The sequence below is a fragment of the Hylobates moloch genome, unplaced genomic scaffold (assembly GCF_009828535.3).
Source record: "Hylobates moloch isolate HMO894 unplaced genomic scaffold, HMol_V3 SCAFFOLD_14, whole genome shotgun sequence".
NCBI lineage: Eukaryota > Metazoa > Chordata > Mammalia > Primates > Hylobatidae > Hylobates > Hylobates moloch.
This window is the reverse complement of record NW_026652289.1, coordinates 2676407-2700248: the sequence shown is the minus strand read 5'-3', so window position 1 is coordinate 2700248 and position 23842 is coordinate 2676407. Positions and strand designations below refer to the sequence as shown.

The 23842-nt window shown below is 51.6% G+C and overlaps 2 protein-coding genes across 3 annotated transcripts in view; one reads left to right on the top strand and one right to left on the bottom strand.

Annotated features, from left to right (window-relative positions):
- Nucleotides 1-4765: 4765 nt before the first annotated feature.
- LOC116482087 (myosin light polypeptide 6-like) lies at nt 4766-6160 on the bottom strand. The gene has a single exon (XM_058427644.1). It carries the CDS (start codon nt 6051-6053, stop codon nt 5700-5702), a length of 354 nt encoding a protein of 117 aa, XP_058283627.1. The 5' UTR covers nt 6054-6160; the 3' UTR covers nt 4766-5699.
- An 8668-nt stretch (nt 6161-14828) lies between these two features.
- The window catches only part of AGPAT3 (1-acylglycerol-3-phosphate O-acyltransferase 3), a 123070-nt gene continuing 114056 nt past the window's right edge, over nt 14829-23842 (top strand). Inside the window, exon 1 of one of the 2 annotated variants that reach the window (XM_032175211.2) lies at nt 14829-15043. The gene's annotated coding sequence lies outside the window, so the exon portion shown is untranslated. Of the gene's footprint in view, nt 15044-17027; nt 17276-23842 lie in introns of those variants that run through there. The other variant, XM_032175212.2, reaches the window with a different exon arrangement.

The following is a 23842-nucleotide window of genomic DNA, read 5'->3' as shown; positions in this document are numbered from 1 at the left end:
GGAATTTAATCTCCTACTTTCAGGAAGAAAAGCGGGGGGTCTAAGTGTATTTCTTGCAGCTACTTTTATTTTTAGTGCCTTTAGCTAAAATAATTCTTATGCCATAGTGGCAGGTTTTTGGCTGGTATATTCCCTTCAATTCCGACTGTATGATGTCTGGAAAAGACAAAACTATGAAGACAGTAAAAAGATCAGTGTTCGCCGGGGTGGGGAGAGGGAGGGATGAATAAGCAGAGCACAGGGGACTTTTAGGGCCATAAAACACTCTGCATGACACTGTAATGATGGATCCACACCATGTGCATGTGTGAAAACCCACAGAATGTACACCACCAATAGGCTGGGCGCGGTGGCTCATGCCAGTAATCCCAGCTTTGTGGGAGGCTGGGTGGATCACTTGAGGTCAAGAGTTCAAGACCAGCCTGGCCAACATGGTGAAACCCCATCTCTACTAAAAATACAAAAATTAGTCAGGTGTGGTGGCTCACACCTGTAATCCCAGCTACTCAGGAGGCTGAGGCAGGAGAATCACTTGAACCCAGGAGGCAGAAGTTGCAGTGAGCTGAGACCACACCACTGCACTCCACCCTGGGTAACAGAGGGAGACTGCCTCAATAAATAAATAAATAAATAAATAACCAGAATGCAACCATTTGTCTCTTATCTACCTATGACCTGGAAGACTCCTCCCCACTTCAAGTTGCCCTCTTTCCAGACCAAACCAATGTCCTCTGTATTAGTCCATTTTCACATTGCTATAAAGACAACTTACCCAATGTTGCTATACCCCGTATGTTGCTATAAAGACAACATACCGGGTCATTTAGAAAGAAGAGAGGTTTAATTTCTGCAGGGCTGGGGAGGTCTCAGGAAACTTACAAATTGTGGTGGAAGGGGAAGCGGCATGTCTTACATGGTGGCAGGCGAGAGAGTGGTGAGCGAAGGGGGAAGAGCCCTTGATAAAACTATCAGATCTCATGAGAAACCCCTCACTATCACAAGGACAGCAGCGTGGAACCCCGGGACCCAGTCACCTCCCACCCAGTCTCGACCTAAACGTGTGGGGATATGGGGATTGCCATTCAAGATGAGATTTGGGTGGGGACACAAAGCCTAACCCTATCAACATCTTACATATATTGATCGATGTCTTGTGCCTCCCTAAAGTGTATAAAACCAAGCTGTGTGCTGACCACCTTGGGCATAGGTCGCCAGGCCCTCCTGAGGCTGTGTCACAGATGTGCGCCCTTAACTTTGGAAAAAATAAACTTCCTAAATTGACTGAGACTTGTCTCAGATATTTGGGGTTCATATCATAGACCAGGGCAAATGCCTAGTCATGAGCATGGGTACATGGGAAGAGATGGGGACAGGCCACCCAAGAGCAAAGCCAGCTGGGGCCCCACAAACATGGGAAGGGAGTGAGGCCCCACTTCATGAGCAGACTCTGCACTCACCCGTCCAGGGGGGCTGCTGGAGGTGCAGGCAGTTGGTATTGGCAGCCGGTCCACAGGGGAATCGTGTACATCTGAACTGAACCCTCTTCCTCAGGACAGACATTTTTAAATTTCACTTAAACCACGACCTCTTCATTATATAGGTTATAAAATAAACTGTTGCCGGGTTTGCTGTGAGATGGCTTACCTCTCAGCAGGCTGCCTGCTGTGTGTATTAATCAGAGTTCAATTACAGACCGTCTGGCGTTTGTGCATGTCCCAGCTGGGCTGGTGCGTACTGTGACAATGTCCATGCCTGGGGGTCTGTCTACTGGATCCCCAAGGAGAAAGCTTCCTTCGTGGACGGCACGACCATTTCCATGCACACAGCCCTGGTGGGGGGAGCTGGAGTTTGCCCAGGTCCCTCCACAGTCACAGTGATAGGTGCCAGGTCCCTCCGCAGTCACAGCGATAGGTGCTTCACATTTGTTTCTCATTTTATCCTCACGACAACTCTGCTGTCAATTCTGATTCTGAGGTCAAACAAGGCTGGGAAGCTGGGTGACCTGGCAGGGACCTGGCCATTGCAGGGAGGGGGCTGCAGATGGAACCAGAGGCTTCCAAAGAGACGGGAAAGCATCCAGTTTGCAGACCGGGAATCAGCACATCTGGAACCATGAGGCAGGAGGAGCTTCGAGATCATCCAGGGGGACCTCCTACCTGCCAGGAACTTCCACTCCTATTCCCTCTCAAGTAGCTCTCTGCTCAAACTCTCTGTGTAAGCAAGGGTGCCTGACAGCTTTAACTGGCGTGGGGGGAAGGATGAGCTGCCTCTCCTATTTAATTTTAATTTTTTTTTTTTGAGGAGTTTCGCTCTTGTTGCCCAGGCTGGAGTGCAGTGGTGCGATCTCGGCTCACTGCAACCTCCGACTCCCGGGTTCAAGTGATTCTTCTGCCTCAGCCTCCCAAGTAGCTGGGATTACAGGCATGCCCCACCATGCCCAGCTGATTTTGTATTTTTAATAGAGACGGGGTTTCTCCATGTTGGCCAAGCTGGTCTTGAGCTCCCGACCTCTGGTGATCTGCCCCCCTCGGCCTCCCAAAGTGCTGGGATTACAGGCATAAGCCACTGCACCTGGCCTATTTTAATTTTAATTTTATTTTTTTTGTGAGACAGGGTCTCACTCTGTCACCCAGGTTGGAGTGCAGTGGCACCATCAGGGCTCACTGCAGCCTCGGCCTCCCCAGGCTCAAGTGGTTCTCCCACCTCAGCCTCCCAGGCAGCTGGGACTGCAGGTTCATGCTACCATGCCTGGCTAATGTTTCTATTTTTTGTAGAAACAGGGTCTTGCCATGTTACCCAGGGTGGTCTCGAATTCCTGGACTCACACAATCCTCCCGCCTCTGCCTCCCAAAGTGCTGGGATTCCAGGTGTGAGCCACCCCTCCTATTTTGTTCCAATTGTTTACAAGGGGTTGCGCAAAGAAGCTCTCCAGCTAAAGGGACTGAGCTTTTACTCCCTGCAACAGTGTGACCTCAGGCAAGTTCGTCTCAGAAGGTGCTTCTGCTACACAGGTATAGCATGCAATGAACGGGGGCTTTGTCACGACGACGACGATGGTGATGATGGTGCTTTGCCCTGATTCTGATTGTCTGGGTTGGTGAAGGGCTGGGGCGCTTCCTCCTGAAGGTGATCCTATGAACCGCCCCAGAGAAACACTCCTGCATCTCACAACGTTCTTCCTCGTGGTCTTGTCTTCTCTTTCCTACCAGATTCTAAATTCTCTTCCCAAGAGGTGGCACGAACCTGTGAGTCCCAGCTGCAACCCACAGAGAAGCAAGCGAGCCGGGTCCCTCATCGATCCGGCCTGTCAGCACCTCCGTCTCTCCATGCACAGGCCAGGCGGCTCCAGATGCAGGACTTGCTCCTGGCAGCTTGGCAGCTTTGCATCTGTGAGGCATATATTACTGTAGAGTGCCTTTCAGCGTTACCTAAGTCATTTGTGTGTATTGCAGAAAGACAGCGAGGAAAAGAGAGACTGCATTTGTTATGGGCTGAGCGTTTGGGTGGGCGTGCCTCCCCCCAGATTCACATGTCAAAGCCCCAACCCCCAGCACTGCAGAAGGGGACTGCGTTGGAGATGAGGTCCTCACAGAGGTGATTAGAGTAAAATGAGGTCACTAAGGTGGGCTCTGATTGGATGTCCTTGTAAGAAGAGCAGATGAGAGGCCGGACGTGGTGGCTCACGCCTGTAATCCCAGCACTTTGGGAGGCCGAGGTGGGTGGATCACGAGGTCAGGAGATCGAGACTATCCCGGCTAACATGATGAGACCCCATCTCTACTAAAAATACAAAAAATTAATCGGGCGTGGTGGCGGGCGCCTGTAGTCCCAGCTACTCGGGAGGCTGAGGCAGGAGAAATGCATGAACCCGGGAGACGGAGCTTGCAGTGAGCCGAGATCGCGCCACTGCACTCCAGCCAGGGCGACAGAGCAAGACTCTGTCTCAAAAAAAAAAAGAGCAGATAGATGAGGACACACACAGAGGGACAGCCCTGGGGGATACAGGGAGGAGTCGGTGTTTACATGCCAAGGAGAGGCCTCAGAGGAACCAGCCCTGCCGACACCTTGATCTTGGATGTCCAGCCCCCAGGATGTGAGAGGATCCGTGTCTGTGGCCGAAGCCCTGCAGCCTGTGTGCTGTGCACAGCAGCCCAGGAAGCAAATCCAGCACATCAACAAGGCTGAGAAAATGCTTGTCTTTGCGGCCCCTACTGCCGGAGGCCACCACACGAGCAATGGGCTGCAGTCTCCCTGCTGTCAGAAGTTTGCTCCATGTCCTTGCAGACACCACCCCCATTGTGGAGCTTCCGGGAGATGGGCGCTGCTCAGGCTGGGTGCACAGAAGGGCCAAGGCAGGGCAGGGCTCCTATATCAGGGCCTGGGTGGGGTTGCCAGGTACAGCCCTATTGGGGAAAGGCCTCTGAGGAAGTGGATTTGTAGAGGAGAGACTCAGGGACAGAATTTCAGAGAAACCCATCAGTGGCTTTCCCCTAGTGCAAATTCACCTGATCCTCGCAGAGACCTATGAGACCATCTGGGCAGCGACCACCACCGCTTTTGACCATGCAGGAAGCAGAGGCTCTGAACAAGACAATCTGCCCCCAGTAGAACCCCCAGAGTCTCCGGACAAGACGATCTGCCCTAACAGAACCCCCATAGCCCTGGCACGCGCACAGACTCCTCCAGCATGGCCACCCCTCCCCACGAGGCGCACAGACTCCTCCAGCATGGCCACCCCTCCCCACGAGGCGCACAGACTCCTCCAGCATAGCCACCCCTCCCCACGAGGCCGTGTCCGGAGGCAGAGGGGGCTTTCGGTGGCAGAGAACCCATGCCTCCCGCCCTTCACTGCACCGCGCCCAGGGGGCACCAGGGACTGAGCCCTTCCAGCTCTGGCAAAAAAGAGGAACAAAAACACACTGATTTTACGAGACCAGGTTCAGTCTGTGGCCTGTCCCGACACTAAAGGATGGTTTATTTTTTAGTGTAATGACAGGACCAGGGACGTTAGGAAATTAACCAGATGAGAACTGAAACTGAGGGAAGGGCCCTGAAGTTCCTCCTCTCGTGTTTCCAAGAAGTGATGCGAGGCTTGTGTTTAGCGGCCTGTGTGGTGCTTTCCTCCGTGATGGCCCCAGGCAGGAGGGGTGTGGTCTGAGTGCCCTTATCTAACGCTCGCTTTTCTCCCAGAAATAACTCTTCTGTTGCTCGAGTTTCAAAAAAAAAATTTTTTTTTTTTGACAGAGTCTCGCGCTGTTACCCAGGCTGGAGTGCAGTGGCGCAATCTCATCTCATTGCAACCTCTGCCTCCTGGTTTCAAGTGATTCTCCCACTTCAGCCTCCTGAGTAGCTGGGATTTCAAGCACCCACCACCACGCCCGGCTAATTTTTGTATTTTTGTAGAGATGGGGTTTCACCATGTTGGCCAGGCTGGTCTTGAACTCCTGACCTCAAATGATCCACCCGCCTCAGCTGGCATTACTGGGATTACAGGTGTGAGCCACTGTGCCCAGCCTTGAAATTTTTTTGGGTGGGAGGGGTACACAGAGAGCGTTTATATGGTGAATGCTGATGGCAAACGTCATCCAAGAGAGACAAGATGGGAAAGGTGCTGCCACCAGAGGCCCTAGGGAGCCTCAGGCTAGAAACGAAATATCACCCAGGGAAAGGCCTGGGCCCTGGGCAGGCTGGCAAGGCCCTCAGCCATTCAGCACCCTGCAGACAAGCACTTCAGAGTCGATGCAACCATTGCTGTCCTCATGCCCTGCCACCAGCATCTCTCCTCCTTCCTCTGTCATCTCCTCACCCAGTGAGACAAGAACATGCTGGATTTCCGTGCCCATGATGGTGCCATTTTCTTCCTTGTCAAACACCTGAAGTCTTTCCACATAATCCTCATAGGTGCCCTGGTCCTTGTTCCCTGCCACCGTCTGCAGCAGGGGCAGGAAGTGCTCAAAGTCCAGCACCTTCACATTCATCTCATCACTCTTGAGGTTCCCCAGGACCAGGAGCGCTGCGGTGTTGGTGGGATTCTGGTCCAGGACCCTCATCATGTCCCCACAAGGGCTGGAAGGACCTTGCCATCACCTGTTCAGTCAAACAGCCAGAAGGCAGCCTTGAACTCTGTGCTGGTCCTTGGTGAAGTCACATATCTTGACTGCTCAGCTCTCCAGGACCTTTCCCTGTAATATATATATATATATATATATATTTTTATAATATATATTTTTTGTTGAGACAGGCTGGAGTGCAGTGGCACAATCTCAGCTCACTGCAAACTCTGCCTCCCAGGTTCATGCCATTCTCCTGCCTCAGCCTCCCAAGTAGCTGGGACTACAGGCACCCGCTACCATGCCCAGCTAGTTTTTTTTATATTTTTAGTAGAGACAGGGTTTCACCATGTTAGCCAGGATGGTCTCGATCTCCTGACTTCATGATCCGCCCGCCTCGGCCTCCCAAAGTGCTGGGATTACAGGCGTGAGCCACCACACCTGGCTAGCTCAGTGAAATATTTTATAATCATGATCTATGTCTATGCCTAAATCGCCCTGCCTAAGACACTGAATAGCCTTCCGATAAAACCCCCTTTCATGCTAACTCACTGGGCTTTTTTCTGGAAGACTTCCTTGGCCCCACTAGCATCAGTACTTGAGCGGCTCCTTTCCCTATTTCTCGGGAATTAGGTGGTATATTGGATCTGTGAGCCATTGGGTTCTCCTGCATGCATTTAAAATACCAAATTGCCGGGCGCAGTGGCTCACACCTGTAATCTCAGCACTGTGGGAGGCTGAGGTGGGTGGATCACCTGAGGTCAGGAGATCAAGACCATCCTGGCTAACATGTGAAACCCCGTCTCTACTAAAAATATAAAAATTAGCCGGGCTTGATGGCAGGCACCTGTAATCCCAGCTACTTGGGAGGCTGAGGCAGGAGAATCGCTTGAACCTGGGAGGTAGAGGTTGCAGTGAGCCCTGCTACACTCCAGCGTGGGTGACAAGAGCAAAACTCTGTCTCAAAAAGAAAGAAAAAAAGAAACAAATAAACAACAACAACAAAAAAACAAATCTGTTGGGCACAGTGGCTCACGTCTATAATCCCAACACTTTGGGAGGCCAAGGCGGGTGGATCACCTGAGGTCAGAAGTTCGAGACCAGCCTGGCCAATATGGTGAAATCCCATCTCCACTAAAAATACAAAAATTAGCTGGGCGTGGTGGCGTTCACCTGTAATCCCAGCTACTTGGGAGGCCGAGGCAGGAGAATCGCTTGAACCCGGGAGGCAGAGATTGCAGTGAGCCGAGATCGTGCCACTGCGCTCCAACGTGGGTGACGAGCAAAACTCTGTCTCAAAAATAAACAAATCTGTCGGGCGTGGTGGCTCATGCCTGTAATCCCAGCACTTTGGGAGGCCAAGGCGGGCAGATCACCTGAGGTCAGGAGTTCCAGATCAGCCTGGCCAACGTGGTGAAACCCTGTCTCTACTAAAAACACAATATTAGCTGGGGGTGATGACACACTCCTGTAATCCTAGCTACTCAGGAGGCTGAGGCAGGAGAATCGCTTGAATCTGGGAGGCAGAGGTTGTAGTGTAGTGAGCTGACATCGCACTATTGCACTCCAGCCTGGGTGACAAGAGCAAAACTCTGTCTCAAAACAAACAAACAAAACAAACAAATCTGTTGGGAAGCTAAAGTGGGAGGATCACTTGAGCCCAGGAATTCAAGAGCAGCCTAGCGACATAGTGAGACCCTGTCTCTACCGAAAAAAGAAAATTTAGGTGAGCATGGTGGCTCACAACTGTAGTCTTAGCTACTGGGGAGGCTGAGGTGGGAGGATCACTTGAGCCCAGGAGGTTGAGGCTGCAGTGAGCCATGATCACACCACTGCACTATAGCCTGAGTGACAGAACAAGACCCTGTCTCAAAACAAACTCCAAATTTGAACAGGTGAATTTTTTTTTTTTTTCGAGACAGAGTCTAGCTCTGTTGCCCAGGCTGGAGTGCAGTGGCGCAGTTGGCTCACTGAAACCTCAGCCTCCTGGGTTCAACCGATTCTCCTGCCTCAGCCTCCTGAGTAGCTGGGATTACAGGCGCCAGCCACCACGTCTGGCTAATTTTGTACTTTTAGTTGAGATGGGGTTTCACCATTTTGGCCAAGCTGGTCTTGAACTCCTGACCTCAGGTGATCTGCCCACCTTGGCCTCCCAAAGTGCTGGGATTACAGGAGTGAGCCACCATGGCCTGGCTGTTAATTTTTAGAAACCGTAGGTATGTTTTGTTTTGTTTTGTGTGTTTTTTTTTTTTTTGCCCCAGAGTAAAATTTGAAAAAATATTTGTGTAAAAGAGAAAAACTAAAGTTTTTGCTTGCTCGTGTGCACATGGCATGTGTCCTGGTGTGCAGGCGTCTGGGAGGAAGGGAGGCCTTCCTTTGAGAGATGGCATTTCCCTGTGTTTTCTGAGGGGGAAATGCATGGCTAAGGAGTTGAAGTGGGTCTGTCCCCTTCCCTGTGACAGGAGCCTGCTCGGGGCAGTGGCTCCTGCCTTCATGAGGAGGCTTTAGTGAATTTAAGGGACCCGTGGATGGGTCTTCAGTTCGGAAACAGGGGCGCAGGCGCCTGCCCTTGTCTGCAGAGTAGGGTGTGGGCCCCGGGAGTGCTCTGGTCAAAGCCGCATTTCTAAGCAAGTGGGAGGCTGAGGTCTCCTTTGCAGGCCCCTGTGTCACACAGGCCTCCAGGCGGTGGACATTCAGTGGGGTTTGGGTGCACAGGGCATGAGGGGTGTCGTAACCTCTGTGAAAGACACCAGAGGGGAGTGGGACTGGCAGGTGAGCCTCAGACCCAGGCCCCGAGCAAAGGCTGGTGGCCAGGAGCATGGGGCCACACACCCTGCCTGCTCGGACTGGCTGGGGTGCCTGAAGAGGGCAGTCTCAGCCTGCACCCCAACAGCCTCCACTTGGTCTCTCTCTGTCTGTGCTCCTCCCTCAGCCAGGACCTTGGAGCCGCTCAGACTCTGACACTCGCTGAGAGGGTGTGAAGCGTGGATCACAGCTCCCAGCTCTCACCTGCCCAGGCCCTGCGCTGGGCTTTGCAGGCCCGCAGTCTTTACCATGTGGCCACTTCACAGTGCGGTTACTGTCGCCCCACTTTGCAGGAGGAGATGGGGTCTGGACTCACACCCAGGGCTGCTACTCTGTGCAGACACTTCCCCACCTGCTGGCGTTGGCCTGCTCTTGTGACCTTGACTTTGACCTCCTGGCTGATGAGGCCAGGCTCCTCTGGGAGTCGCTCTGTACTCTCTGCTGACCCCTGGGATGGGGGATGGATGTGTTACAGGAAAAGGGTCCAGATCTAGACACCAAGAGGGGGTTCTTGGATCTTGCACAAGAAATATAATTCAGGGCAAGTCCGTAAAGTGAAAGCAGTCTATTAGGAAAATCAAGGAATTAAGAATGGCTACTCCATAGAGAGAGCAGCCCCAGGACTGCTGGTCGCCCATTTTTATGGTTATTCTTGATGACATGCTAAACAAGGGGTGGATTATTCATGCCTCCCTTTTTTAGACCATATAGGGTAACTTCCTGACGTTGCCATGGCATCTGTAAACTGTCATGACGCTGGTGGGAGTGTAGCAGTGAGGACGGTCAGAGGTCACTCTTGTGGCCATCTTGGTTTTGGTGGGTTTTATCCAGTTTCTTTACTGCAAGCTGTTTTATCAGTAAGGTCTTTATGACCTGTATCTTGTGGCGACCTTCTAGCTCATCGTGTGACTTAGAACGCCTTACCTGTCTGGGAACGCAGCCCACTAGATCTCAGCCTTTTACTCAGACCCTGCTCAAGATGGAGTTGCTGTGGTTCAAAAGCCTCTGACAGATGGCAACAATCTCATCGGACTCAGCGCCTCCAGACTGAACTCAGTTTCTCAACAATCATTTCCAGGGGCGAGGTCTTAGTGCACCCAGGGTTTCTAATCTCTTTGCTGTGAAAGATCTTGTTTATAATTTTTGCCTCTGTAGAAGTCTATGTTTAAAAAATAATGTGTCTTCTAGGAAAAAAAGCTTTTGTTTGCATTGTTTTCCTGTTACCTTTTAGCCAAAAATAGTTAACGTCCATCCAGTAGAGATTAGTGCCCACACGCTGGAGTTCGTGTATTTACAGCAAAATTATTATCTTTCGTTTTGGTAAACTTTTACATCTGAGATAAATATAGAGTTGTCTCTAGGCTTTTAAGAATGCCGGAGTTACCCCGAGGGCCCCTGGCTCTCCCGGCATCCTCTTGGAGATCAGGGAAATCTGGGTGGGAACCTACTCATTTTACAAAAGAAGCAGCTAAGACCAAATGGGTAACATCCTTGTTTAAGGTCACAGGCTGGCGCTGAGCCTTGGCTCTCAGCTCTCCTGGCAGTCACGCAACTCAGCGTCCAGCCTCACCTGCTCCAGAGCCCTCCCTACTGCCAGCCGCTGCCTGTCCTCTCCCCTGACCTGCCTTGAGCCAGACTGGTCCCCCTGGGCCTTGGGCAGGGCTGGATGGGCAAATTGTCCAATGAGGCCCCCTCAGAACTGGAAAGCCTCCTTCTGGGTGTGAGGTGGGCAGCAATCTGCATTTGGCCCTGGGATCACCTCTCCAGCTCAGTTGGCTTATCTGTGAGGCCAGATGTCGGCAAGTTCAGGCTGAGAATTAGAGCGAATAATGAAGAGGGGGCCTCTTTCCCAGGGCCTAGCTCATATGCACCGTGGATAACAAATACCAAAAAGGCTGGGCACATGGCTCACACCTGTAATCTCAGCACTCTGGGAGGCCGAGGTGGGTGGATCACTTGACGTCAGGAGTTCGAGACCAGCCTGGTCAACATGATGAAACCCCCATCACTACTAAAAATATAAAGATAGCCAGGCGTGGTGGCGGGTGCCTGTAATCCCAGCTACTCCGGACGGTGAATGAGGCAGGAGAATTGCTGGAACCCAGGAGGCGGAGGCTGCAGTGAGCCAAGATTGTGCCACTGCACTCCAACCTGGGCGACAGAGCAAGTCTCTGTCTCAAACAAACAAACAAACAAAAAAACGACTTTTCTTCTTTTCATTCCTAGCAAAAATCCCCTCTGGACAAATACTACTCAAGGTCAGAATCTCCCTTTGCCCCCAGTTTTTCATTGAGGGGGCTGAGGATCTGAGTCTCTCTTTTTTTTTTTTTTTTTTTTTTTGAGATCCAGTCTCTCTCTGTTGCCCAGGCAGGAGTGCAATGGCATGATCTTGGCTCACCATGAGTCTCTTTCTTAATAACCAACCCTATTACCGGGTCAGGAGAACTTGCTGCGCTGTGGCTGCATCAGGGCCTAGAGCTGGGCTGCCTGCCTCTGCTGCCCTGTGTGCTGGCGGATAAGGTAGGGAGGTTTGTTATGCCTCAGTTTCCTTAAAGGTAAAATGGGGTGTCAGTCGTCTCTACCTTGTGGCCTGGTTTTGGTTAATGAGCTAATCTACACACATAACGAGGGCTCAACAGAGGTTAGCGATGATGTTTCCTGCCAATCTGAGCACCTGCGCGCTGGAACCCTGTAAACAGTTGAGGGTGGGTGGCTGACTTCCAGCTCCCTTCAAATGCTTTTCTGAGTGTCTGCGCACCTGCGGCTCTCCAGGGGCTCGGCTCAGGTCTCAGTGATCACAGATTCTAATGAAGAAAGGGTCTGTCTCTGTCATCCAGGCTGGAGTGCAGGGGGCACGTTCATGGCTCACTGCAGCCTCGACTCCCACCTAAGCCTCCTGAGTAGCTGAGACTACAGGTGTGCTGTACCACACCCAGCTAATTTTAATTTTGTTGCCCAGGCTGGTCTGTCAGTGAAGTTTTACACCATTGAGACAAACATAATATTTGGGGCTGATCTAAAAGCTCAAAGTGAGGCTGAAGGAGCCGTCCAATGTTAAATGAAGAGGTACATCATAATTCATTTTTAATAAGTATGCAGAGCTGGGCGGCTCATGCCTCTAATCCCGGCATTTTGGGAGGCCAAGGTGGGAGGATCGTTGAAGCCAGAAGTCTGAGAGCAGCCTGGGTAACAGAGTGAGACCCCATCTTTACTAAATAAATAATAAATAAATAAATAGCTGGGCATGGTGGTGCATGCTTATAGCCCTAGCTATTTGAGAGGCTGAGGTGGGAGGATCCCTTCAGGGATCCTACAGTGAGCTATGATCATACCACTGCACTCCTAGCCTGGCTGACAGGGGGACACCCTTTTTCTAATAATAATAATAAATTATAAAATTTATAAATTATAAAATGTGTGCTTGTGATAAATCTAAACATTACTACCTAACATACATAGAAATTTTATTGTAATAACATTTCTTTACCCCTGCCCATTCAGTATCATATCTTCGCAGAGCTTTCTGGACTTGTATCTGCCTATGTTGTTTTCTGTTTTGTTTGTTTGTTTGTTTTGAGACAGAGTCTCGCTCTGTCACTCAGGCCAGAGTATAATGGCTAGATCTCAGCTCACTGCAACCTCTGCCTCCCGGGTTCAAGCAATTCTTCTGTCTCAGCCTCCTGAGTAACTAGGATTACAAGACAGCACCACCACGCCCAGCTAATTTTTGTGTCTTGTTTTAGCAGAGGTGGAGTTTCACCATGGCTGGTCTGGAACCCCCGATCTCAAGTAATCCGCCCGCCTTGGCCTCCCAAAGTGCTGGGATTACAGGTGTGAGCCACCGCATCCGGTCATTTTTTTTTTTTTTTTTTTTTTTTTTTAGATAGAGTCTCACTCTGTCGCCTAGGCTGGAGTGCAGTGGCACAGTCTTGGCTCACTGCAACCTCTGCCTCCCAGGTTCAAGCAGTTCTCTGCCTAAGCCTCCGGAGTACCTGGGATTACAGGCACCTGCCACCACGCCAGGCTAATTTTTTTTGTATTTTTAGTAGATACAGGGTTTCACCATCTTGGCCAGTCTAGTCTTGAACTCCTGACCTCGTGATCCACCCGCCTCAGCTTCCCAAAGTGCTGGGATTACAGACAGGTGTGAGCCACCACGCCCGGCCATATTTTGTTTGTTTATTTTAAATAAAGCACATTATTGTATATTCACTGCTCTGCACTATTTTTATTTTTTAATTTAACAGATCTTGTAGACTATATCCTATCTGTGTACACAGAATTATCACATCACAACTTTAGAAAAATGTTTTAAATTAAAAATGCTAAATGAATGTTCTAGAGTTTATTTAACCAAGTGTCTGGTTGTTCTCAGCCTTTCTGTGATTATAGGTAGAGCTGTAAGTCAGCATATCCCTGTATCCACACATCCCGCAGGTGCCTGTGGGAATTTATCTGTGGCACAGATTACCCAAAGTGACATGAGGGGTGAGAGGTTTTACAAATGGTGAATTCCACAAGCTTTGCAAATCTTAACTGCTTTTTCAAGAATAAGGGAACTGTGAGTAGGACAGGTGCACAGTACTTTCATTTTATTTTAGTCTAAGTATTTTCCGAAATAATTTGGGGAGGCTTAAAGGGAGGTGCAGGCTGGGTGCGGGGGCTCATACTTGTAATCTCAGCACTTTGGGAGGAGGAGGTGGGAGAATACTCGAGCTCAGGAGTTCGAGATCAGCCTGGGCAACATTGTGAGGCCCCATTTCTACAAAAATAAAATAAAATTAAAAATTAGCCAGACATGGTGGTGTGTGCCTGTGGTCCCAGACACTTGGGAGGCTGAGGTGGGAGGATCGCTTGAGCCCTGGAGTTCAAGGCTTCAGTGAGCTACGATTGTACCACTGCACTCCAGGCTGGGCGACAAGCAAGACCCCGTCTCAATAATAAAAAAAAAAAAAGGGGCACAGTAGACAGTACCAGTACTTGGTATTTTAAATGGTTTTCAAATGAAGCCCACCCAAGCTCAGCAAGTCCAGCCTGGGCCTGAGGACCTGAGCAGGCGCCAGGTCACACGAGGTACCCGGTGCAGGAGGCGGAGCCCGCAGCGGGCCCTGCTCTGACAGCGGCACCTGCGCGGCCTCCGCGGGTTCTGGGATCGGCCGCTGGTCAGGTGCAGGGGAGGGGGGAACAGGCGCCGCTGTCCTGGGGCTGAGATGGCTCCGCGGTCTAGAGGGGACGGCGTCAGCGTCCGCGGGGGTTCGCAGGGCAGCTCCGGGGCGACCCCCACCCCCGCCACGGTCAAGTGTCGATACAGTGTTGCCACCGGGTGCCAACTATGAATAAGTCCAAGGGCGCAGCACGTGGGCTGAAACGCGATCCTTCCGCGGAGCCGCTCTCGTAGAGCCGTCCCCACCGAGCCCGCCGCGCGGCGACCCCTGACGGCGACCCTAAGCCCCGGCCGACCGGGGGAGGAGCTCGCGCCCGAAACTTCCCCGGCGCCCGCAGGAGACCCCCGCAGGGGAGATGCCGGGGCCCAGACAGAGCTCGGAGGCGCCTCCCGGCCCCACCCCGCGCCCCGGCCCCCTCTGTCCCCGACCCCGTCCGTGGGAGCCCTCGCGGGACCCCAGCCTGGTCCTTCGCCACCTCCCCCCGTTCAGCCCGGACCTCCCTGATCCCCTTCCCCCCGCGCCCCCCGCGGTCCCGGCCCGTCCGCCCCCCTCCCCCAAGGCGGTCCCCAGCCCCGTCCGTTAGCGGATCCCATGCAGGCTCCGCACCCGGCCCCGCCGGCGCCCTCGGCCCACACCTCCCTCCGCGCGCGTGTCCCCCCGTGCCCCCCGTTTCCCCGTGTTCCCCTCCGCGTCCCCCCCGCGTCCCCCCCCCGCGTCCCCCCCCCGCGTCGCCCCCCCGCGTCCTTCCCCCGCGTCCCCCCGCGCGTCCCCCCAGCGTGTCCCTCGGCCGCCCCGCGCGCGCCGGCGGAACTGTGGGATCGCCGCGCACAGGAAGTGGCGGCGGCGGCGCGGCCGAGGGCGGAGGGCGGCGGGATGGGGGCCGGGGGCGGCGGGCGCCGCACTCGCTGAGGCCCCGACGCAGGGCCGGGCCGGGCCCAGGGCCGAGGAGCGCAGCGGCCGGAGCGGGGCCGCGGAGGCGACGCCGGGGACGCCCGCGCGACGAGCAGGTGGCGGCGGCTGCAGGTGAGTACCGAGGCCCCCGCCCGCGGTCGGGCCGCCCCCCACTTCCCCCACGCCCCGCCGCCGCCCGAGGTCGCCCTCCCGCCGCCGGAGGTCGTCCCTGCCCCAGCCGTCAGACCTCGGGCCGCCCGGGGCCCCGCGCCGCAATGGGCCGGCCGCGCTCCGCGGGGCGCGGGGCCTGGGAAGGCGCGGGGCCGGGAGGGGGTCTGGGCCCGGGTCCTGTGCGCCCTCCGCATCCCCGGCCTCCCCGGCGGCCTGGTCCGGCGCGAGGCCCCGGGCCACTTCCCGCAGCAACCTCGGTGGCGCTGGGCCCAGCGGGAGGCCCGGGGGGTTCGGGGCGCCCGGGAGGGGCCCGGGCCGGGGCCGAGGGAGGACGTGTGGGTTCCCGCGGGGACGTCCCATCCCTCCGTCCTGGACTCTGCTCCGGGCCCCGCTCGGCTCCCCCGTGGACAGGACGCGCCCGCCGCCTGGTTTCGGGGCGCAGCGGACCCGGGACCCCCCCAGGGGCCTCCTCCTCGCGCGCCCAGGCCGAGGGTGCAGTTTCACTTTGCCGCTCCGCGCGGGGAGGGCTGCGGGGCCCAGGGTTGACTGTGGGTTCGGCCCGGAGACCGGCGGCGCGTTTGCACCGGGAGGGTCAGGGGATGGGGTCAGTCCGGGGACAAGAGCCGTGGGGGCGAAAACCCACCCCTGGCCACCCCAGGACCCTTGGAACATTGGTCCCAAGTACTTAGGAAAGGAGGGTTATTAGTATTTGAAGCTAGCTGAAAATGGTGCAGCTTTTTTTTTTTTTAACTTTGAGAGAAGTTTAGTGACATGGGGAAAATGCTTTTATAAATGGCTTCCCAGACCTTTAAAAAAAAAAAAGCAGCACAAATTTAAAAGCCTTGTCTAAGAGAATACTTGAGCAGTTGGGTTCTTTTTCCTGGGAAACATGATCTTAGAAGAAGGAAAGATGTGGGCTGTTGGCCTCCAGACAGAGGGTGATGAGCGTGCTGCTCTTATTAAAAATGAAAGCCAACGCCGAGAGCCTGCTGGGGGCTGGGAGGTGGGGCGGGCGGCGGGCCCAGGCTGCTAGAGGGACCCAGGATCCTGCAGCTTTTAAATTGCAGACGCGGCTGCTCCGACTCGCTTAGGAATTGCTAAACTTCTCAGTTTAAAAGCTTCAGAGGGCTCTCCCGAGGATGCTGAGCACGCTCTTAATTTCTTCTTTGCTGCTCCCCCTCCCTCTTTCCAACTAATCCTCCTCCCCCACAGAGTTCGGCGTTAGCCTGTCCCTGTTACAACTCGCTTCTTGTATCCATTTCTGGTTACCCTTAAGTATCTTCTGGAGGACATTGTCTAAAAAGCAGCTGCATGCCATTGACATTCAGATCGAACAGGGCCCCTTGGCCTTAGAAGGTGTAGGGGCCTTAAGTGTTCTGAAGCTGACTTCATGGAGTGGCCGCCCTCTGTGGTCACCCTACCTGTGTGTGGCCCTGTCCTGGCGTATCTGCCAGGGGCACGCGCTGCAGCAGCCTGAAGACTGCTGGGTTAAAGGCAGTGTGGCCGGGTGGGAAAGTCCCCAGGAGTGTGGATTCTAGAACAGGCCTTCCTGGAGGGAGGGTGCTGCCCCGCCCCAGGCTGGGCCCCAGTGCAGACTCCACGCTGGGGAGCTACACCCTGTGCCTGGACATGCGTCTGTGTGCCAGGACTGGGGAAGCAAACTGAAAGTGTTAGTTTTATTTTGGAAATTAGAAAAAGAGCATTCACCAAAGTAATCTGTTCCGTCCCTGCCGTAGACATGTGACTGATACGCCTGCCTCCCATCCCCTCAGCACTTTGACCTCGTAAACAAATGGTCTGACAAAACAGGGCTTGAGTTACTTGCCCGAGGTTATGTCACGGAAAGGCAGGGCCGCCTTTAGGCTAACATCCCTGGAACTCCCACCTCCACAGACCCGTCCGGGTGCTGGAAGTCCGTGGATGCTATCCCTGGTCAAATCAGAGGTAGGTGGGAAATGTTGGACTTCTCCTAAACAGGGAAGGGAAAGATCAGAATGTGTGTTTGAGAAGAGCCTGATTTCCTGGATTCCTTTGGAGGAGGGGTGTCCTTAACTCGCCCAATCACATTTACCCTGTTCATCAACCTTTAGCCCCTGCTTAGGCTCTCACAGTGCAGACCCCACGGCAGAGCCCCTAGTGCTTGGCACTGAAGAGCCAGTGCAGGCCCATTGTCACCATCAAAACCCACCTCTGGTAAGTTCAATGGCTTCTGCTTCCACGCTTTGCCTCCCTCTCTGGCCTTGTCAAAAACTCTTGTGATTTCCGTGTTACAAGGTATCGCTGGTGGACTGGCGTTTCTAGATCACAGCATGGGACGTGACTGGCTACATTTGACTGTTTCCTTTTTAATGACTTGTTTAATGTGAGATCTTTAGCTACTCCATCTCATTGCAAGATTTTTGTTACAGTAATACAGTAAAGTTGGACTGAGTTTTCTTTTCTTTTTTTTTTTTTTTTTTGAGACGGAGTCTCGCTGTTGCCCAGGCTGGAGTGCAGTGGCGCGATCTTGGCTCACTGCAGGCTCCGCCCCCGGGGGTTCACGCCATTCTCCTGCCTCAGCCTCCCGAGTAGCTGGGACTATAGGCGCCCGCCACCTCGCCCGGCTAATTTTTTTGTATTTTTAGTAGAGATGGGGTTTCACTGTGTTAGCCAGGATGGTCTCGATCTCCTGACCTGGTGATCCGCCCGCCTTGGCCTCCCAAAGTGCTGGGATTACAGGCGTGAGCCACCGCACCCGGCCAAAGTTGGACTGAGTTTTCTAAAGACAGTTGCTCAGAAATTTCATGGGAATTTACTTTTGGTTAACCTAAGAGTGTTTGGGGTTTTAAATGGGTCGTTTCAAGTGGTAAAGTAACATGACCATGAATCGTCTGTCCTTCCTAAAACCACTTCATAATAATTTCAAGATTAATTCTAAATTACCAATTTCAAAATGCTGCATTTTAGGCAAATGCATTAATCGTTCACCTTCTGACAGGCTTTCATTTAGTCATTTAGAAGTGGCCATGTTTTGATTATCTTCATCAAGCAAAGTGCAGGAGACTGGCACTCTAATAACCTTGGGACAGTGTCTGTATTTAGTTTTGGAGGCAGGAAGGCCGAGTTGATGGTGAAAGTTGGCGTTAGTTCTTTCTGCAGGGCCAAAGTCTGTACCTGGCTATTAGGCTACATGGATGCTGGGGTTAAATTGGCCACATCTTTTCCCAAGCCTAGGTAGAGGATTGCAGGTAGGATATGTTTTAAATGTTACTGGTGGTGAACTGAAAGCAACACAAGTATCCTTCAGTGTGTGACACGCAGAAATCTCCCTCCTGGCTGGCGTGCCCTGTGTCACTTAGGACTCAAAGTGGAGCTGGGTGCTCTTGGTGGCACAGTGTGCCTGCAGCCCAGAGGCCTGTCCCCAGTGACTGGGAAGGCCATGCACCATTGATGGAGATGGTCTCGATTCCTTTCTGAAAGCGGATAGGTAATGAAATGCATAATACATAACAATAATGATGAATTATAAAATGAGCAGCAGTAACAAGCTGTACAAGGAAATACCTGTCCTGAGATCGATTACTCACCCCTGACTGTCTGCCCTCCTGGTTCTCAGCCAGGTGTCGGGAGCTGAGTACCGGCGCTGCAGCCACGGTGGCTCTTGTTCTCTTCCTCATGTCCTATTTGCGACCTGACACTAAATCTGTCACCTGCTTTATGACATGCTTACCTTGTTATTTTATAAGCTCCTCTACATCCCTGTAAGGAGAGTGGTATTGCCCCATCACACAGAAACTGACGGAGACACTGACATGGGAAACTGAGTGAGGAAGTGTGGCCAGCGTCTCAGCTTGGGCAAATCCAGATTTAAACAAAGGTCCTATGGAATCCAAAGCTGTTATTCTTTCCACCAAATCACCCTGATGCTCATAAGATCCAATAGATGAAAATCTACATTTCTGAAACGGAGACTAAGTCATTGGCTTCACATACACTTACTCATTTAAACACTTTTCACTTGTAGAAGGCCATACTTGCTGGACTGGGGGCTCTGAAATCTCCATCTGAATTGATAGAAACAGATACATGCTGGATATGGAATCAAGAAGAAAATTAATTCAATTGACGTAAATTCATCTATGCTCAGCTTTTTATGGTACACTTGGTGGGAGTAAAATGAAGAGCTGTTTATTGACTCCTCATGTGAAGAATGTGCTGATGATTGGGTTAAGCTTTTCACAGATTGATTTCTGATTTAGGCCATTGTCCTAGTCTAATTGGAGTGATTGATTGAGTGAACAAATGTGCATTTTATTAGGGAGTTACACTTAATTTTTGCGTTGAGAAATTAATCAGTTGTTATACTTTGTAAAATATGGTGTAATAGCATTGATTTTTGCCAAAATAGACAGAAGTCAGATTGTTAAAGGAAGACCGCGTCAGTTTGGGTTACCCAGTTGTCAGTTTGGAAGCAAGTGCCCAGATGAGATGGGAAGTGCAGGGAGAAACCCTGCAGAGGATGGTGGGGGAGCACCAGACTTCCAGGCAGGGCTGACCCCCGTGAGAGGAGGCGGAGGGAGCAGGGCTGGGGAGGAGAAGCCTTAGACCCAGCCCTGAGTTAGGCACAGCCAGCCCAGTGCTGAGTGGACCCCCCGGGTGGCCCTGCATGAGTACCCCCTTTGGTCATTACCCCTGAAGGGGTCCCGAAGGTGTCTCAGCAAGGAGGCTGTGGCTCACCTGTCTCCTCACCTGTCACCTTGAAGCGGCTCTCTCTGGCAGAGCTAGCTCCATGGCGGCCTCAGAGACGAAGTTTAGGGACTTAAAATTTTATGCATTTATTTTAGAGATGGGGCCTCACTGTGTTGCCCAGGCTGGACTCAAACTCCTGGGCTCAAGCGATCCTCCCACCTTGGCCTCCCCAGCATCTGGGACTACAGGTGCTGCCACCACGCCTGGCTAAGTTTAGTGACTTTTGATAATCCACAAAAACAAAAGGAACAGTAAAGACAATCCCAACTGTGACTCACTATGCGGCACGGGCGGGCGGGATTTTGGATTAGTTTTAGGAAGCGAACCACAGCCATCCTCCTTGGACTCCCTGCCGTGGCTGGCAGGGAGCTGGTGCAGGGAGGTGAAGTGCTGGTGTCCTGGGAATTTTCAAATGCACTACAGCGATCAGGACACACGTGTTTCAGTGCACACAGGTTATTTTCAGTTTTCTAAATCAGGAGCTTATTACTACGACTTAAGTTCTAGAACATTGGTTAGAAAATATGTTTGTCGTGCAGTTCAGTTCCAGCTCCAGGCTATCATTGCATTTTCCTGGAGCCCCAAAGCCTTTGTAACTTTTACTTCTTTTCTTTAAGTGTTAGTGAATTATTGGGTACCCAGGCGGTGGTTCACACCTGTAATGCCAGCACTTTGGGAGGCCGAGGTGGGTGGATCACTTGAGGTCAGGAGTTCGAGACCAGCCTGGCCAACATGATGAAACCCCGTCTCTACTTAAGAAAAAAACAAAAACCAAAACAAAACAACAACAAAAAAAATTAGCCGGGTGTGGTGGCGCATGCATAGGTCCCAGCTACTCGGGACGCTGAGGAAGGAGAATGCCTTGAACCTGGGAGGCGGACCTTGCAGTGAGCTGAGATCGTGCCCCTGCACTCCAGCCTGGGCGACAGAGCCAGACTCCATCTCAATAAATAAATAAATGTTAGTGAATTATTGAGTATATAATGTTTCTCTTTGGTGAACAAAGCTATACAGGAAAATCGTAAACACAGATTCTGACAGGATCCAGCTAGGAAGGTAAGTGAGAATGCAGATATGAGGCCTATGAAGGGGTGGCTGTGGCGAACATGAGTGAGAGACTGAGGCCTCTTCCACAGGGTCTGGCTCACCTGACCAGCTGCTACTGACCCCCGGCTGAGCAGGGCCAGGTGGGTATAGGACCAGAGTGACTCCGTCTTTAGTCTTCTGAGAGAATCCAGATATCTGGAGCTTTATATACAATGTATTTATTTTTAACAAACTGCACATGCCAAATTACAAATGTTGCCACCTGAATTCAACTGGGGCTACTATTTTTACAGTCTCTGGGCTACAGTATTTGTTTATTTCTTGAAACAAAGTAACTGAACTAATTAAATGAGGACAAAACAGGCACTTCCAAAATGCAGGAAGAGAGGGGAAAAAAATCCCAAGAATTTATGTGCAGATGAAACCAAAAGAATCATTGCCTCTGTCTCAGGGATGGCTGCTGGAAACAGCATGCTCTGATGGTGCTTAGAGGAAAGGAGAAGATGGTACTAAGAGAATAAGCATCAATTGGAAAACAACGTAACTCCACGTGTCTTTAAGGGCCTACAGGAGACCCTTCCATAAGATCTATGCAAAGATAAAGCCTGCAAAAAATAATGTTTTCAGCATGCGTCTATACATTTACCAGAAGCACTTCTAATCTTGACCTGTTTACATGGAATGTTCTATGTCCATGTCTCTGGACACACGTGATCCACATACTCGTCAGCACTTGGCATTGCTGTTGATTTTTGCAAAGATAGTAGATGCAAACTGTTGTGCAGTTGTGGTCTTGATTTACGCCTCCCTGCTGGATGAACTGAGCATCCTGTATATTTATTGGTTATGTGTGTCCTTCCCTGTGAAATTCCTGTTCATGTGCTTCATCCATTTTTCTTTTGGGTTATGTCTTTTTCTCACCTATTCTTTATATATAGTTTCAATAGTATATATTTCCTTATGGATTCAGGGTGTTCATCTTGGGTTGTAATGTGTGCATTATATACTTTTCCCAGTTGGGTTTTATCTTTTCACTTTTTTTGTTTTGGTGAAAAGATAGTTTTAATGTAATGTGTAATTTTATCCATCCTTCTTTTCTAGGTAGTGCCTTTTGCATATTACTTTAAGTTCTTCCCAATTCTTGGGTCACAAATGTATTCTGTATTTTTCTGTAGAAGTTGTAAAGTTTGCTTTCTCTGCTTAAGCCCTTTATCTCTTTAGAGTTGACTGTGCAGGTCTTCCGAGGTGTCTTTTGATAAAGCACTGTGGTATTTCACATTCCATCTGACACTCTGTGCTTACATTTATTCCCAGGTACCCTTATTATTGTTCTTGCTTTTGTAAATGGTGTTTTTTTTTTTTCTTTTGAGACAGAATCTTGCTCTGTTGCCCAGGCTGGAGTGCAGTGGCAGGATCTCAGTTCACTGCAACCGCTGCCTCCCGGGTTCAAGTGATCTTCCTGCTTCAGCCTCCCGAATAGCTGGGATTACAGGCATACGCCACCATGCCCAGCTAATTTTTGTATTTTTAGTAGAGAGAGGGTTTCACCATGTTGGCCAGGCTGGTCTCGAACTCCTGACCTCAAGTGATCCACCCACCTCGGCCTCCCAAAGTGTTGGAATTACAGGCGTGAGCCACCGCACCGGCCATAAATGGTGTTTTTTATTTTTATTGATTTCTAAGTCTTTGCTGGTGTGCTGTAGAAATGCAGTTGACTGTTGGGTATTGATTTAACAGCTGATCACCTTGCCATTGCTTAAAATTTATTTGTAGATTTTGGGGATTTTCTCAGTAGACATTCATCTCATGTGGGAACGGTGAAGACTCTGTTTCTTCCTTATATCTTTCATATTTTTCCTTCCTGTTTTATTGCCTGGGCCAGGCCCTGCTGAGCAGGGCTGTATGGAAGCGTGACAGGCCATCCTTGTCCTGTTCCTGATTTTAGGGAAATGCTTCTACCATGTTGCCTTCTGGTGTGGGTACAAACAGTGGCCACTTAGTTCTGAATCATCCCACTCTGCCTCCTTGAAGCGGAGGAGGCCTGGTGTGAGAAATACAAACGAAGTGACCCAAAAGCAAGGAGCTGGAGAGATGGAAGATCCACTGTCATGGGTCGCCAGGGAGACGCAGAAACAAAACCACAGAGACCCGCAGCCTCCCCCTGCCGGGATGGCGAAACTTAGAAGACTGTGGGGACAAGTGCTGGAGAAGATGTGGGGGCAGACAGAGCACTGGTGCCAGCATCGCTGCTTTGGGAATGGCAGGAGCTGCAGGGAGATGGCATCGAGTGGCGGGTGCACCTGCCGTGTGCTTCCCGGGGGACATGCTGAGGTGTTCATAGTGGCATGTGTGTTAGAGTCAGACCCTGGGAGCTCTCTCAGTGCCTGTCTCCAAATAAAATGAAAAATAACCTCGTGCTACATTCACCATGGAAAGAGGAAGGAAGTAGCTCCTCCAGGCCGCAACATGTGTGCACCTCCAGAGGATAACGCTGAGTGGAAGGAGTGAGCTGCAGAAGTGTGCGCAGCACCGACCTCCATCGAGGTAAAGCACGCGCACCAGCAAAACCCATGTGCCCTGAGGACTCCAGCTCTAGTACCTGGAAGGAGAACACAGGGCTTCTGCATCCTCTGCCTCCCGGGTTCAAGCGACTCTCCTGCCTCAGCCTCCCGAGTAGCTGGGATTACAGGCATGCACCACCACGCCTGGCTAATTTTTGCATTTTCAGTAGAGACAGGGTTTCGCCATGTTGGCCAGGCTGGTCTCGAACTCCTGACCTCAGGTGATCCTCCCACCTCGGCCTTCTAAAATGCTGAGATTACAGGTGTGAGCTACTGCGCCCGGCCCAAGTTGTCAGTTTCTTGATACAAAGGTCAGAATATTTTCTTAATTTTTAAATCTCTAGTATATCTGACAGTAAATCACCCTTTTCATTCCTAACGTGGTTTTACCTTTCTTTTCTAGATTTATCTCACAGAGGCTCAT

Coding starts and splice junctions, on each gene's coding strand:
- LOC116482087 (XM_058427644.1), bottom strand. CDS start 6,053: ATGATGAGGGTCCTGGACCAGAATCCCACCAACACCGCAGCGCTCCTG.